The sequence below is a fragment of the Sorex araneus genome, chromosome X (assembly GCF_027595985.1).
Source record: "Sorex araneus isolate mSorAra2 chromosome X, mSorAra2.pri, whole genome shotgun sequence".
Lineage (NCBI taxonomy): Eukaryota > Metazoa > Chordata > Mammalia > Eulipotyphla > Soricidae > Sorex > Sorex araneus.
This window is the reverse complement of record NC_073313.1, coordinates 265265234-265282297: the sequence shown is the minus strand read 5'-3', so window position 1 is coordinate 265282297 and position 17064 is coordinate 265265234. Positions and strand designations below refer to the sequence as shown.

At 41.8% G+C, this 17064-nt stretch overlaps 2 protein-coding genes across 7 annotated transcripts in view; one reads left to right on the top strand and one right to left on the bottom strand.

Annotated features, from left to right (window-relative positions):
• The window catches only part of GIGYF2 (GRB10 interacting GYF protein 2), a 142643-nt gene that overhangs the window by 53553 nt on the left and 72026 nt on the right, over positions 1-17064 (bottom strand). The window lies entirely within an intron of this gene.
• On the top strand, positions 5142-15743 carry KCNJ13 (potassium inwardly rectifying channel subfamily J member 13). Of its 2 annotated transcripts, XM_055119845.1 has the most exons (4): positions 5143-5246; positions 9235-9318; positions 10454-10929; positions 13412-15743. In XM_055119845.1, exons 3-4 carry the CDS (start codon positions 10470-10472, stop codon positions 14032-14034), a joined length of 1083 nt encoding a protein of 360 aa, XP_054975820.1. In that variant the 5' UTR covers positions 5143-5246; positions 9235-9318; positions 10454-10469; the 3' UTR covers positions 14035-15743. The 2 variants fall into 2 exon arrangements, with proteins under 2 accessions (XP_004610874.1, XP_054975820.1); XM_004610817.2 differs by lacking the exon at positions 9235-9318 and having other exon boundaries at positions 5142-5246.

The following is a 17064-nucleotide window of genomic DNA, read 5'->3' as shown; positions in this document are numbered from 1 at the left end:
CTCCCTGAGCTTGTGGGAGCACCCCCAACCCCACCAAATAAGGAAAAAGAAACTTAAAGACACTGCACCTGCTCTTCCATGCCAAGGAAGGGGCAACCCATTCCCGCTGATGAAACGCAGCCACGTGTCTGTTTACGTACTCCTCACTGAACCACAACTACCAACCTCGCCACTGTTCCGGTGAAGAAAGGTGACCCCAGCAGTCACCGAAAACAAAGCCAAAGTGTCCCAAACTCCTGATCCAGGGTTCACTCACAAATTAAACCCACAGGAAGTAGCCCAGACATCCAGACACCAACACCAAGAGAGAAAGAGCTGGGCTGCAAGGGAAGGAGAGCTCCAAGGGCAGCGCGTGGATCCGGGAAGTGGCGGGAAGGCTGCCCTCCGCTCCAGCAGGGCGCAGAGCTCCGGTTACCTACGTGCCAGAGAAATGGTACAAGAGGGGCCGCAGAGAGTCCCATCCAGGCGCAGGCATCAAACCCAGGCACTTCAGGTGCAAGGCAGATCCCTAGTCTGCTGTATTACCTCCGCGGTACCCTAGAAACTAGAGTTTTGGAGGGAGAAATAATTTTACTAATAAAAACTACACTTCATATAGGAAGTACCATTAAACACCAAAATAAATCCTTTATAACCCAAATGATTACAAATAATTTATGTGTTTGTGTCAACTTGTATGAGTGGATAGGAATGCCAATGAGAATTTCACTTGTATAATTTCATTTTTAAATACTATGATACTGGGGCAGAGCTATATTGACAGCAGGTAGGGGGCTTGCCCCACACGTGGCTGACCTGGGTTCGAGCCCCAGCACCCCGTATGGCCCCCTAGCACTGCCAGGAATGAAGCCTCAGTACAGAGCCAGGAGTAAGCCCTGAGCATCGCAAGCTGGGGGCCCCGAACAGAAAACCTTGGGTATTCAGGGATGGGGATGTGCCTCTGTGGTAGAGCGCTTGCCCTACGCTTGTGAGGCCCTGGAGCCCAGCTCAGCACCACAAAAGAAAAGAAAAAGAACAACTCATACATCTGTGTACAGCAGGCGTAATTCTAAATAAATACTATCAGTTGTCTGTGGGCCAAGGAGAGGAGATTTAAAGACTCTGCTGTGTCTAAGCACCTCAGATTCTGTAATGATCGAATGGAAATGCAGAGAACCACAGGCACAATATATGAAATCAAAATTTTCCACAGAAACACTGAAGAACCTTAAAAAAAAATTTATGGGGGGGCAGTGTATAAGAGACAGTGAGACGGTGTTTGTCAATCCCTGGAACCATGTAAGACCCCCAAGAAATGATCTCTAAGCAGAGTCAGGAATAAACCCTGAGCACTGCTGTGACCAAAGACAAACAAAAAAATCCTATTTTACTTTTTTTCTTAAGACATCATTATTTACCAAATTGTTCATAATAGAATTTTTGGCATACAATGTTCCAACCCCAATCCCATCCACAGTGTCGATTCCCTGCAACATGCAACCTGCCTTCTTAACAGTTTTCCTTTTAAGGGTGGTTGTATTTTGGCTCTGTGACTTACACTTCCTTATAACACACCTCTACATGGGCTCGAGGTGTCCCTGTCACCGCCTTCCACCTCTTCTTATTCCCCATTTCTTTCCTTGGTGGTCTTTCTCATTTCTGCAATCTAGGGTCAAGGGTAATCCAGGTCTCCCCGCTCTACTGCCTTGGATCCCCCTGTGCTGTTACTCTAGAGCACCGATGATGAGTCACCTCCTGATTCACACGGTATCTCCCCATTCCATCTGCGCGGAGGGAACTGCATGCTTTCATCATTCCTTGCAGATGCATAGGATTCCTCTTGCGATACACCTTCATTATCTGCTGTCTGTCGCTAGACGCCCGGGCGACTGCATACCCTAGCTTTTGGACTCGCCGCTGCATTGAGGAACGGCGTGCATGTGTCCTTTTAAATGAATGTTTTGTGTCTTGGAGAGAGAAGATACTGGCAGTGGAATTGCCCGGTCATATGGTGGCTCTATTCTAACTTTTCTAAAAACTCTCCATTCTATTTTCCACAGACACTGAAGACAACATTTCTATCAGCAGAGTACGAGAGTGCTCTTTTCACCACACCCCTGCCAATACAGAGCGTAGGAACCAAATATTTGTAGTGACTTTTTAAAAAAATTTTGAACAAGTTAAATTTCCATCATCATGACTTAAAATTAAACATAACTGAATAACCTACACATTAATGCCTCAGCCAACTATTCCTAAGAAAAAACTGGAGGGCTATGAATCCTTGAATTGGAAACAGCATGACTTTCCCCCTTCCTTTTGAAGAGATGAAAAGATCTAAAGTTTTTTTTTTTTTTATGGTGGTGGTGGGGGGTGGGGTGTCTAAGTCTTAAAGGTGTCTAAGATTTCCAACAGGCAAGTACACATTTCTGTCTACTCAAAGGAAACACAAATACCTCATAAGCATACTATGTATGTACAAATGTTACAGCCACATCAAGGATAACTCAGAATGTGTAAGAGGTCTTACCACGCCACTCCAGCCCCCACCCCACCCATACAAAGATGCGCCCAAGTATTTTTCTCCAATGGCAGAAACTGCCTAGTTGTATCAAGGCTGAATAGAACTCATCTAAAAATTAAATTAAAATAAAATTAAAATGTAGTATCAGTTTTAGTCCGAGTAGACTGAGTGGACTTCCTAAGGAGAAAGAGCAGTAAAAGGGCACCTGTGTGAATGTTTGACTCACAGCCAAAAATGGTGTTTATGGAAAACTTCAGATGGAGCAAAGAGGCACCCAGCCAACAAAATCTACAGCTGTTGAGACTTGGAACTTCCTTACAAGTGCCCAAACTCCAAAAGCAAAAGTGGAATTATGGGACAGACTTTGAACCTTGTTTATGTGCAAATTTTTCTAGCAAGCAACTTTTATTTCTCTATTCAGATACATATTCTCTAGTCAACAGTAAAAATATTTTCTAATACCAGAGTAAATAGTAAAAGGGAATCCCATCCAGGTATTGATCTTTTACTTTCTTTCCCCTAAATTCTCGTGAACTAAATTCAGAGTGGCCAGGAGGAAGTAACTTAAATTCTAAATCCGAAGATCTGCAACTTCTCAAGCCTCACCAGTTAACCTGGGTCCTAAAAACACAGTTCCAGTAGGAGAAGAGAGTCTGAAAAGGGTGTTGGCATTAGCAGAACCGCTCTGAAAAAGCACCTCAGAGCTAGTCCACAGCCTTCCGCCCGCCCCTCATACAACTGTCTGCTGGTGCACGTGGGGAAGCTCCCTGCAAGCTCTGGCGTGGATGGTCAGGAGGGCTCAGACGTACAGAATTGGGAAGAGACTCGGAGCTTCTGAAAAAGTGAAGAAAGAACTGCAAGAAATAAATTTGTAATACGGGAGGTCTACTGTGGGCTAGTAGCTAACATTTATATACCAGAAAAAATGTTTTAGGGCATCAAGGAGGGTCCCACGATTGAGGATGCTCACATTATCTGTGTCCTATCAGTTTTACCACATCCAAGCCAGCAACTCAACCACGATGAACTCGCGTGCCATGTTATGCTCCGAGCAGGCACTCCAAGTGGGTTCACAGTCAGTAACTAGGATTTAGCATTAGGAATCACTGTCTCTAGGCCACAACTAACTTGGAAACTAGAAATCCAGAAACAGGTTCTTGTTCCTGGATTTCTTCACTTGAGGCATTTATTTTTTCACTTCCGACATTTAGTTCTTGATGATCATTTTGCCAAATCATTTGTGCTGATATAATCTTAAACAGATTACGTTATAGTCTCCTCTGTTCAGTAAGACCCTTCACTGCCTCGTTTACCACAATGTCGGCTCAAGAGGCACAGCAGACACGCTCCAGAACACCTGCTTTCTCAGATGCAGTGTTGCCTGCATTTCCTCTGTCTTACCCCATCACCACCACACCCCAATTAAAATAAATCATGACCCTACCAGGACAAGCAGGGAAAGAGTAGCATTGTTAAGTTCCTTCTTTATACTCAATACCTTCTAGTCCTGAAGGTCAAAGTTTCCACTGCTATGTCTGAACTTGTACTGAAATGTTTGGCATTAATAAAACAAAGAAGGACTTAATGTATTTTTTAAATGATGGGGGAGAGAAAGGACTCTACAAAGGCTGATTTCACTTCCTAAGTAGCATTATATTGGTCTACATTAATAATCTTCCCAGCAGGCCTTCCATGATTTTTCTTTGAACAATTCCAGTCTTTGTTTTCTTAGATCCTCTTACATGTGCCATTTGATCCAAGTTCTAAAATGCAGCTAACAGAAATGAAGAAAAGTACTGCTCAGTACGGCACTACACAAAGCCATCCCCACAGCTCACTGCAACGTGCGTAACAAGCTGGATCACAGACAATTTCCAGCTGAGAACTAGTTAGACAGTAAGTTAGATACCTTGATGTCATCACACTTCTCTTCAGGGAAATATCCCCCAAACATCACTGAAGTATGCCTCTAGCAAAGTTTTCAGTTCTTTCACACACACAAGTATGTTTAAAAGGTAAACATGAACTACCAAAAATTAATTTTGTTCTTGTTCAAGGTACCTACAGCAAGCCTTAAAAAAAAAGTCTCATCTTGCCAAAAAAGTATTTCAAGTAACTAAATTACCTATAATACTAATTCTATAACTAAGAGTAGACATTTCATGAGACTGGACATGGAAAGAAAAGTAGTAAAATCAATTCATTAATTCATGCCTGAAAGTCCTTATCCAAGTAAATATCCCCAAAGAAAAAAGATTAGTAAAGGAAATATCTCACACTTCAACATGCTATATAAGGAAAGACTGCTGAAAGGAAATCTTGCAGGGAATTTTATCCTTTTGAACTTTCAAATAAACTCTTAAGTAAGATTATGCAAACTTACTAAAGACGGGTCCTGATTAGAGGGAAAAAATGCACCCCTTCTCCAAGTCAGTTCTGGAGGCTTTCTCCAGAGTTGTTAAGGTTTGTGTTGGGTAAAGAAAGATCTCCTAACAAACCAGCATTCTTTTCCACATGATCAGAGCTAATTGGCCCCCCTGCAGACTAAGTGACCAATCACATCAGCTTCAGCTGAAACCAGCCCCCACGACATTATAAACAGAAGAATGTGAACTGTAAACCCAGTCCAAGAAGAGAACCGACAAACGAGACCTGTAGATTAGAATGACCTCATCATAAAGACAAACTCCCCAAGTTTCCTCGAGACCACCTGTGCTCACAGGCTGACCCAGCAGGCAAACCGGTGAGTACAAGAGATAACCCTCATTCTTCCTTCCTTCCTTGGGGACAGAGAGAGACACTGGCTAACAGGACAATGCTAGATACTGCTAATACGTATTTTAAACAAAGACATTATCTATAAAGTTTCTTATTCGGTTTTTTTCCACCCTTAATTTCAGAAATGGAATAATAATCTACTAAAAAAGTATTATGGAAGCTTGCTTAATTTTTAATTTTTTTAATTAAATAAATATTAATGTTCTGTTATAATATAAAAATGAGTAGAAAAGAAAGATTGTAGGGGTAAGAAAATAGTGGCTTAAAAAAGTGTGTCTTTTTATTTTGGAAGGAACTAAAGAAATCTAAAGGAGCATACAGACAAAAACAAAAAACAAAATCTTTGCTTTTGTTTTTAATTCATAAAAGTGACTGAGTATCATAATCTGAAATTTCTCCGTAAGCATAAATTATCGAGAAATTAGTAAATAGTTCTGCTAATAAAAAATTAATAAATAAATCTCTGAGCTTATATAATAGTTAGAACTCACAGGGTTTGCCCTAGTTATAAAGGGCAAGAGAAATAATTTCTAAGATTAAAGTATTTCTATCGAATGTGAACTAGTATGCAGTCATATTGTGATCTTTACCATCTGTAGTCTTTTCTTACCATTTGTAGTATTAACTGTAGTTATATCTTAACCTATGAAATACATATTACAAAAAATCATAATTTTAAGCAATACAATGGAATGAGCAGAATGAATTCATTACTTTGTTGAACAATGCAGCAACCAAATGATCAATTTTATAAATAGTTTTTCACCAAGGTTTATAAATGGGCAATTATTTTACAGCCCACACACAGATAAGAGCGAACCGTCCCTCTAACTGCACTCTCTACTGGCATCAGATGATGAGAATCATCTAAATATAAATAAGGCAAATATATACAGAAAACACACATGTGCCCGTATGAAATCTATCAATTGAGGGAAACAAATAAATTTACAAGTGCTGAGTTTAAAGGGACTATGCTAATTTAATTTCCCTTTTCTTTCTTATTTTCTTTCTTTCTCTATTTATTTTCCCCTGAGGACTGGACTCAGAGCCTCACACATGCAAGGCATGTATCTGGCTCCTTTTTATCTTTCATCTGAGGAAGCCTGGACACAGGGATAGGGCGGTTTACCCAAACAGCTACGTAACCAGCAGAGCCAGGGGATGGCTAGATTTACCAACTTTTCTTCATTACAAAACCACACTGACTACAAAGAGACAAGAGTTATTCACTGGGATATGGGAGCCAAATTTTACTTTGCTCTGCTCTCCTACCCAACACAACTACACAAGATCTAACAAGGTTATAGAGATATGTGTATACATGTTGTGTGTGTGTGTATATAGTGCTTGACTGTTTTGGTATTAGCTTTTTTACTTCCCTACTCACAAGTTCTTCCATGAATTTAGAAGCATGAGAAAAGGAATGAAAGTGTAAAGACCTTACAGTAAGAGGGCCACAGAAACTGTAGGTGAGCAGCCACAGAGCCCAAACAAGAATACATTTGGCTAGCTCTAGTACAGAGGGAAAGGCTTTCTCTTAATGGCGATGGGCTTTGTAACTCAGGAGAGTGGGTAAATTAAGAGGAGTCCTGGCGCATTCCCCACCCTCCACCAAAGAGCTGCATCTGTCAGGACAGCAGCTTCACTAGAGCAAAGGGCACCAGTGTGCAGGTCCACGACCAGCATTTTCACACTGGCAGGAACGCAAGAACTAAAGGACAATGCCGTGTTTCACGATCTTCATGAAAGCAGCCAGTATGTCACATCTTCCTTCCAAATAGGAAGTATTTAAGTATCAAATATTTAAGTATTTGATACTTAAGTAGCAAAATACTTAAAAAAAATCAAATGATGGTATTACATTTTAAAAATTATGTTCTCATCTGCCAAAATAGTGCTATGTGAAAACACCCTCTCTATATTTTGTTTTGCTTCTGCTGCTCTGCAGAATCCGAAAGACAGTATTAGGCAATAATGCTGACTGCACTGATCTTCACGCCATATAGATGTCTTAACTGAAAACAGAATTCTTCCCTATACAGCGTAAGCATGAACCTGGGCATTTCTGAAGTACAAATACTCTGTAGTGGCTCAAACAACAGTCAAGTAAAACATTCTGTTAGTCACAAAGGCTAAATTTTCCCAGGGCCAGAATGTCTACTGAGATACACGACCTATCTGACCTCAGGAGAAACTGCCTCAGCTTCATCTGTAAGTGGAAATGATCACACTACTTATTACTGTGAAAGTTAAGAAACATTAGTAATAAGAAGGCAACTAATATGTACTGAGAGGCTGCTTGGTGCCAGGCACTAGGCTTTTGGCGTCAGGTGAATTACCACATGGGGGGTGTCTAGTATGATTCCTAGATAACCTATGGCTCTGACCTATACTGTTGCTACTATCAAGGAAATCACCATCCACTTATCAAAGGTTTAAAATAGATGGCTGGCTGGCCCAGTGGGGATGCGGCTCAGCAGAAGAGCATTTGTTTAGTGTGTTCGAGCCCTGGGTTTGAGTCTAGTACCACCCAAAAACCTTACATTTGCGCCAAGGAGTTAGTTCAGAGAGTTGGAGTGTGCACTTGGCATGCAGGAGACCCCGATTTGGTCCCCAGCACTGAAGGTCCCTGAATGTGACTGAGCAACACCTGAGCTGGGAGTAGTTAATGGGCACTGCCAGGTGTGGCCCCAAATCCATCTGTATCAATTTGTTGGAGACACTTATTGGAATAGGAATAGCATCTACTAAATAAATGCTAAAAGTCTGGCTATCCAAGATTATCTTGTGAATGCAAAACAATCTTAGGCAGCATTTTAAGTCACTAAATCCTCAAAATACAGTTTTGTTTTGTTTTTTTTTTTGGCTTTTTGGGTCACACCCAGCGATGCTCAGGGGTTACTCCTGGTTCTGCACTCAGGAATTACTCCTGGCAGTGCTTGGGGGACCATATGGGATGCCGGGGATCGAACCCGGGTCGGCCGCATGCAAGGCAAACGCCCTACCTGCTTTGCTATCGCTCCGGCCCCAAAAATACAGTTTCTTAAAGTTTTTTTTTTAATTTGCTTGTACAGACTTCTTTAAACTGTCGGATTACCATCTGAAAAAGTGGAAAAACTATACTATCTTGCTGGGATGACAAAAAAATTAAAGATAAAGTAATATGAAAGGTACCTGTAAAGACTTGTTGTGTGACAGTGGATATTTTTAAAAAAGAGATTTTTGTTTTGGTGATTTAAAAAGAAACACACACACGCACAAAAAAGAAACCTGAAATTCTAAAACTTCTTACAAACCCAGCAATCATTAAATACTTATGCCAAAATAAAGCTAACCTAAAGTAATAGCAACTTATTAGAATAATTATAAAATAGTAACACCCTAAAATTTTTTAATTTATAATATGAAACTGAATCAAATCTACATAAACTGAACAAATGTCCCAGTGTTCCATCAGTAATCAAATCTGAAAAAAATACAAAAGAATGTCTCTAATATCACCAATAAATGCTAAATTAGACCCAGAACGAAAGGGAAAGAACATACCCAGCTGGCCACGCTCCAATTCCAACAACACAGGAAGGCAGTCTGGAAAGGCCCCAGGGCCACGGGCCGCTCCCCTCTTAAAGTGCCACTGTCACTCAACAGTGGAAGAAGACATGCAACACGAAGGAAGGAGCAGGGGAGAGTCAAATATAAACTACTCTGGCCTGAGGAAAAGGAGAAATGCTGCATTTCCTGTTCTGTTCCTAGCAGCCTCCGCACACATCTTAAAAAAAATAATAATAATTGCCACTTGAGACATCAATGCTTATGTTAATTAAACTCAAGACTTTTTCTTTGGGTTTTTTTACTTTCAGATTTAGTCTTATCTAAAAATATCAAGAATTTCTTTTGTCAAGGAAATAATTCACTTTCATCCCATAACCTAATCAGAATATTTTTGGTAGGGATGGAACCCGGGGCCTGACACATGCAAGGCGAGTGTTTCGCTGCTGAGTCACATCCCAGTGGAGAACAACGATCTCTCAAAGGTGAGAGATCTTGCCTGTCCTAACTCTTAGCCTGCCATCAAACATCTGCACATTTTAGCACTGTACTTAACACAATTTCTATTCATTACACAGAGGAAGGCAGAATCTCGCACGGCAGAGCCCGGCAAGCTACCCGTGGCATATTCAATATGCCAAAAACAGTAACAATAATGAGTCTTATTCCCCTGACCCTGAACACGACAGGCACCAATGGAGAGCAAATCAATTAGCAACGGGACAACAGTGATACACAGAGGAATACAATAATTTAAATTTATTTCTGATTATGAAGTTGTTCTTTACAAATAACAAAAAAAATTTATGGAAGAACTGCTAGATCTCCTCGCTACTCACTATCCTTAGAAAATTTTAAATATACTTGAGTATGTTAAATGCTAAATAAAGGGTTAAGGAGATAGCTCAACAGGCTAAGCAAATGCTTGTGTGCAGGGAGAGGGGGTCTGGGTTAATCCTTAGCACACAGTACCAGGAGTAACCCACGCTACCACAAGCCCCAAACTAGAAACAGTCCCTGAGCATTAGCAGGTGTGACCCCCCAAATAAAAAAAAAATAAAATAATATTTTCAGGCATTCAGGGAAATAATGAAGACTCTCTTCAGATGTGCCATGCTTAGTTAGCAAGCAAATGAAGCAATGCTCCTTATGTAAAGAGAGAATGAAAGAAACAAAGCTGTCAAACTGGGCACCCTGGGGTCTGGAGAGAGAGCGTACCAGCATCAGAGGGATCCTTGAGCACAGAACCAGGACTAAGTCCTGAGCACTACCAGGTGTGGCCCAAAGACCCAAGCACTGCCCCCCCTCTATCCCCCAACTTCCCTCTCAGAAAGTAGGACACCCTGCCTGGAGTCTGAAAAGCAATCAAAAGCAAAGAACCAAGTGAGTCCAGTCTCAGAAGGTACTGAAACTGGTACTAGAGAGAGTACAGCATTGCATGTGGCTGACCCAGGTTCGATCCCCGGCACCCCACATGGTCCCCTGAGCACTACCATGAGTCAGGAATAAGCCCTGAGCACTGCCAGGCATGGCCCACAAATCAAAGGTGGAGGCAGGGTGGGGCAACGTATTACACCAACTATAAATGGCGAGGCGCTCACAACCCTCCTCTCATTTCAGAGCAGCACGGTCTGAGATGGATGGCAGCAACTGCAAAGTGATTGCTCCTCTCCTCACTCAGAGATCCCGGAGGATAGTCACCAAGGATGGCCACAGCACGTTTCAAATGGATGGTGCTCAAAGAGGCCTTGCCTATCTGCGGGATGCCTGGGGCATCCTCATGGACATGCGCTGGCGCTGGATGATGCTGGTCTTCTCTGCCTCTTTTGTTGTGCACTGGCTTGTCTTTGCAGTGCTCTGGTATGTTCTAGCGGAGATGAACGGTGACCTGGAACTAGACCACAACACCCCACCTGATAATCACACGATCTGTGTCAAGTACATCACCAGTTTCACAGCTGCATTCTCCTTCTCCCTGGAGACACAACTCACAATTGGTTATGGGACCATGTTCCCCAGTGGTGACTGTCCGAGTGCAATCGCCCTTCTTGCCATACAAATGCTCCTAGGACTCATGCTAGAGGCTTTTATTACAGGTAATGGTTTTTGTTCTTTTAAAATTTTTCACTGTTTTGAGGAAAAGATATAGTCCGTTACAAGGAATTGTGGTACAAGATATTTATGTGGATCAGTTCTAAGGAATTTAAATTTATAATTATTGTGAGTAAATTTACATTCCAGTCTTTAGAACATCATAAGTAAAAAGGATAATTATGATACTAATTTGCAGCTACAACAGCATATACCACATTAATTTATTTGTATACATACTAACACAGAGAGGTGGTTTGAGAAAATGGAATCACTCAGAAAAAATTGTTCGGGTTTGGTTTTGGGTCACACCCAGCAGTGCTCAGGGACTGCTCCCAGTGGTACCCGGGGGCCCATATGCTGCCAGGGACCGGCCGTGGCCTCCTGTTTGTCAACACGCACACTAGCTCTGTACGCTGTCTCCCCAGCCTGAGCACAGTCTGCTGAATAGATGACAAAATATAGCCAATGCATAGTTTGACGCTCATTTTACCTAAGAATTTTTTTCTTTTTTGAGGGGAGGGAAGGATGAAAAATTTTTCTCCCGAATTCATCTTTTCAACACGTACTCAGTAACTGTGAGCTCAGGACACTAATGCCAGCATTACATTTTAGAAAACAGTCCATATTCTCAACAAAATGTTCTGTAAATATGGTCACAAAGATGAAATTCTGCTTGGAAACCTGATAATATGAAAGGTTCTTTCCTCTTAGAAAGCAGGAGTCAGTGTTCTTTTGATAGTGATATATACAACTGAAAAAGCAAAAACTAAACCACTCCTGGTGGTGCTTAGGGGACGATATGGAGCCAGGGATCAAACCTGGGAGGGCCACATGCAAGGCAAGCATCTTACCCACTGTGCTCTCTCTCTGGCCCACGAAAGCCTGGCTTTAACATACTACCCAATGATAATCTGAGGTCACAGGACAATTTATCCTGGCCTACAACCCAGAACAAATCACTTTAATTCTACAACAGTTCTTAAATTGGGCTAGTCATTGGATAAAATTTAGGGGCTCTGTGAATAGAGATGGACAAAACTTGCTACCCCTGCCCCAAGTCCCTAACTGCCATTTGGCGCTCGTGTGGCTCTTCGGGCGATGCTGTGGAGAGAAGTCAGGCTCAATCCCGTGAGGCACATGCTGCGTTGCTGAGCCACATGACAGCACTGGTATCTCACTCAGTGATAAATATCACAACAAAACTGTATCAGCATTAACTATAACTCTGATACAAAAGCAATCACTGGCATTTTCATAATAGATTTTGATAATACAAATACTTCAAAATTATAGCATTAAACTCATCAGTATATTACTTGATACATTAATAAAGTGCATATATAGAGTGCTATACTATACTATTTTTTATTGTCTAACTAGATTTCTATATTTGATTTCCCCTGCATGTATTTTACTTTACTATATTTAAGGCCTCACTCTGATAAGAGATCCAGAGGTCTCACCAGCCTGCAACAGTAACAGGATCGGGGGAGGGGGTACGTTGTATTAGAAAAAGTATGCTGAAAGCCTTTAAAAGGGGGGATGGGGGGAGAAAATGTGCGTTTCAGAGAATGTTTCAATGTTAAGATACCTTAATATATCCAGAGAGAGCGAGCTTGCAAGAGAGAGCAAGCCAGAGAGCCTGTGTTTCAATGTATCTTAATATATATTCCAATATCTTATTTTAATATCATGTTTCAGTATCTTAAAGTAACACTCATTTTATAGGCCTACCCCTACCCCAATCATCCCACTCTGAATTTTATCTGCCTTCCAACTTCAAGTACTCTGGCAGCAAACAAACTGCATTTAGTTTTTTAGTTTTTATTTTATTTATTTAATTTTTTTTTGCTTTTTGGGTCACACCCGGCGATGCACAGGGATCACTCCTGGCTCATGCACTTAGGAATCACCCCTGGCGGTGCTCAGGGGACCATATGGGATGCTGGGATTCGAACCCGGGTTGGCCGTGTGCAAGGCAAATGCCCTACCCGCTGTGCTATCGCTCCAGCCCCAGCATTTAGTTTTTATTACATTTTTTTTAAAGCAGGGGTAGAACTAGAGGAAATAAATGACCATTCTTTGACTTTCTAGGAAAGAAAAGGATAAAACCTGATGTTTCTATGTAACAAAATGAGATTCACTTATCTACTTTAAAAGCATAGTTTTTAAATAAGAATGTATATGGTTTGAAAAGGCTTTGGCTCCACTTGGGGAAGGAGGATTACTCATGGCTCTGTGCTCCTGCAGTGCGAGGCTCCAGCTCGGGCCTCCTGCAATGCGGGGCCTGCGCTCGCCCGCTGGGGGCCCACTCCGTCCAGCTCTCCGGGCCGGCGTGAACTACCTGGCTAACAGTGAGTTCAAGTCCTTGTCTGGAAGGTCGACAGCACTAAGGCACTTATCTGATGAGGTCTTCTCATTCAGAAAAGCTACTGATATTTAAGTGTGCATTCTAAAAAACCAATTCACTGGTTTCTAATTTAGGTGCCTTTGTGGCGAAGATTGCCCGGCCCAAAAATCGAGCTTTCTCTATCCGCTTTACTGACTTAGCAGTAGTCGCTCACATAGACGGCAAACCTAATTTAATTTTCCAAGTGGCCAACACTCGGCCCAGCCCGCTGACCAGTGTCCGCGTGTCGGCGATCCTCTACCAGGAGAGGGAAAACGGCGCCCTCCACCAGACCAGCGTGGACTTCCACCTGGAGGGCATCAGCTCCGAGGAATGCCCCTTCTTTGTCTTCCCACTGACCTACTACCACTCCATTGTACCCTCAAGTCCTCTGGCGACTCTGCTCCAGCACGAAGACCCTCCCCACTTTGAATTGGTCGTGTTCCTGTCCGCAATGCAGGAGGGCACCGGGGAAATCTGCCAGAGGAGGACGTCTTACCTACCCTCCGAGATCATGTTACATCATTGTTTCGCATCTCTGTTGACCCGAGGCTCCAAAGGGGAGTACCAAATCAAAATGGAGAACTTTGACAAAACTGTTCCTGAGCTTCCAACTCCTCTGGTCTCCAAGCGCCCAAACAGGACTGACCTGGACATCCGTATCAATGGGCAAAGCATTGACAATTTTCAGATCTCTGAAACAGGACTGACAGAGTAAGGTCTTTGATGGCTCCCTATTTCTAACGTACGGAATACACCAGCCAGTTATGCAGCTACACTCTCTTCATCTTGTCTCACTCTTTCCCCGATGCTCATTACATCTCTCTGAATACATCGTAGTAATCAAGCCTATGCCCATAAAAACGGCCAAGCTCAAATACTGTGGAAATGTGACATTCTACTTTACGAGATTTCATCTGCGGTTATCTGCTGAAATCAGTGCATCTCAACACGAAAGATAGACAAGTGATGTTGGTAAACTTAGAAAGATGTGGTAATAAAGGGACGGTATAGAAAGTAAAATGGACAGTGAAGCTGAACACAGCTGACTCTAAGAAAGTCAGTCAGAGGTCTCATTTTCCCCAACAAGCTGAAGCAGCCGCCCAGTTTCGAACCAAGCTCCCTGGGTAGAACGATGCTTTCACAATATTTAAAGAGCATCTTTTAAAATTGTTGTGTTTTCAAGACAACCAAGATCATTCCTTTGGTTCTTTATATTACAAAACTGAGTATTAGTCCCTTAATTTTTGACAATTAAGACCAAGAATTCCAACAAGAACAGTAAAATAGATTTTTACATAACTCAAAAAGCATTTAAGCATGACACTCAAACACAAGTATATGTCCAAGCATTTGTGGAAGAAAAATAAACTTCAGTCCAGATGGAATATACAAGCAAGTTGATATGAAACTCTAAAACTACTCTGCATAATAATCAAACTTTTGTTTTAAAATTATAGTTACCTATTCATCTGTATGGCTTCTAACCTAAGTAAAATCATTCCCTTCCTACCTATGACACTGATATATTCAACGATATCAGAAACCACAACAGTGCTAAATACCAGATAAATATAAATATATTTAAGTTTTTGTAGATATAAAGGTTTAGTTAGATGAAATTCAACTAGGAAAAAGTCTTCAATAAGGCAAAAAATAATTTAGGCAACAAAGTATTTTCAACCCCAAATTCCTGTTTCCAACTTCAAATAGCTTTTTCTATAAACATAAAATGAGTGTTTATTCACCAGTAGGAGGCTGAACTAGATAAACCCTATTATGTCTTTCCAAATCTAATACTCCATGAAAATTATGCTTTCTTTGCTTCATTTTTTATTTTATACATATGAAAATCAACATTTTTCCTTACCTCCAATTTAAGAATATCCTTAAATCCATGAAGACTATCATTTCAATTTTTTTTTTTAAATCAAACTGTCCTCAAAGAAAACAAGAACCAAGTCACCCTATCAGGTTTCCAATAGATTTGTGGCTGCTCTTTTTTGAAATTTCCCTTATTCAGGTTTATGTGGGAAAAGGAAAAGAGGAACCCTCTCCACTGGAGATGACCAAGGCAGTACTCATCTCTTGAAACAAGTACCAGTCGAGTAAAGGCAAGCAGTTCCGAGGAGAAAGGCACAGCGGCAAGTCACATTGTTCTACTCTTCGACCAAAAGGAAAAGAAAATAAAGAACAACTCTGAGTGACCTAAGACTGATAACAGCAGAAGAATACCGAGAACAGAGAAACTTAATCATTATGAACTTTGGCTGTTTGAAAATCTTAGGAATTCTTAAGTACAAGCCAGCCGGACCAAGCGACTTTTTTTGAGCCCAAGACTGTAATAACACATGTAGATGCAGAATTCTTATTTCTATAATAAAGTAACAAGATTCACCTAACCTGTGAAAATAAAGTAGTATTGAAGATTTACATGGTATGTGTTTTCCTACTAGTTTACATAACTGACTAGACCACACACCATTTTAACCATTAAGTGCAGCTGCCCACAGTGGCACAGCAAGGAAAAGAGCAAGGCTTGGGAGCTGAGTGTCCCTAGAGAGGCGACCTAGTCCCCACCCACCCAGCTGCCAGAGTCTCACAGTTGTATGACCTACACACCCGCTGGGCTAGACAGCTGGACTGTGGCACACCCCTACATATGCCTCCCCCCCAACTGTGGGCTTGCTAATGCTACTTAATGTTTTGCGGAACAGCCGGATAAAAAATGCAAACAAAAGGTTTGTTTCATTCTGGAAAGCACTGTCCATGATTCTATCACTTCGAAGAATCAGAATTTCCAGGCTAACGATTAGGCTTCCTGCAGATACCACTATCCTGTCAGGAAACTGGAATGCCAAGGGAAAGGGGGCTTACTGGCAGGTAGAACGGCAGCACCAAGACTAACCTGGGCCGCCCCAGAGTTCAGTGATGGGGTCTCAGACATATGCCAGGAAGACCAGGCTAAGACCAACTTTAAAAGTGATTTTGGAAAACAGAGCAGCAAAGCATGACATTCCCAACAAACTGGAAATTAGTCATTATTAAGAACCATAAACCCTAGGGGCTGGAGTGATAGCACAGTGGGTAGGGCGTTTGCCTTGCACGCGGCCGACCTGGGTTCGTTTCCCAGCATCCCATATATATGGTCCCTGGAGTACCACCAGGAGTAATTCCTGAGTGTATGAGCCAGGAGTAACCCCTGTGCAACACCAGGTATGACCCAAAAAGAAAAAAAACAAAAACCATAACCGTAGTTTTAATTAACTACAAATCATATTCCCAACTGCCACCAGCAGCCTAATAACCAAGTGCTGTTATGTCTACCTCAAAGTACTTGACACCAAAAACATGATTAGGATAACTGGCATCACACTGAACTTAACCCGTTAGTCTCATCTAGATTATATTTATTTTTTTGGTGTTCGTTTAATTTCAGCTTCACAGATCCAAAACTGATCCCCACCACCCCTGACTCCCAGTGGTAATCAATTCCCACAGAGTAAGAATGAGGATTCCAGTATCACGGGCTTCTAATGCCTCAGCTCTCCCCTTGGGCATTCACTGGGGAGCTAACTCTTACTCAGCTGTCTGTAATCCTACTCCTTTCTCTCTATGTAAGAAGCAAATACATGCCACAAACCCATCTACCTTGATTAAATACCATAAATGACTCTCCAACCGCTAGTATTCAGTTTTGCAGGGGGAGGAGTTACACCGAAGGGTGTTCAGGGGCTACTCTGTGCAA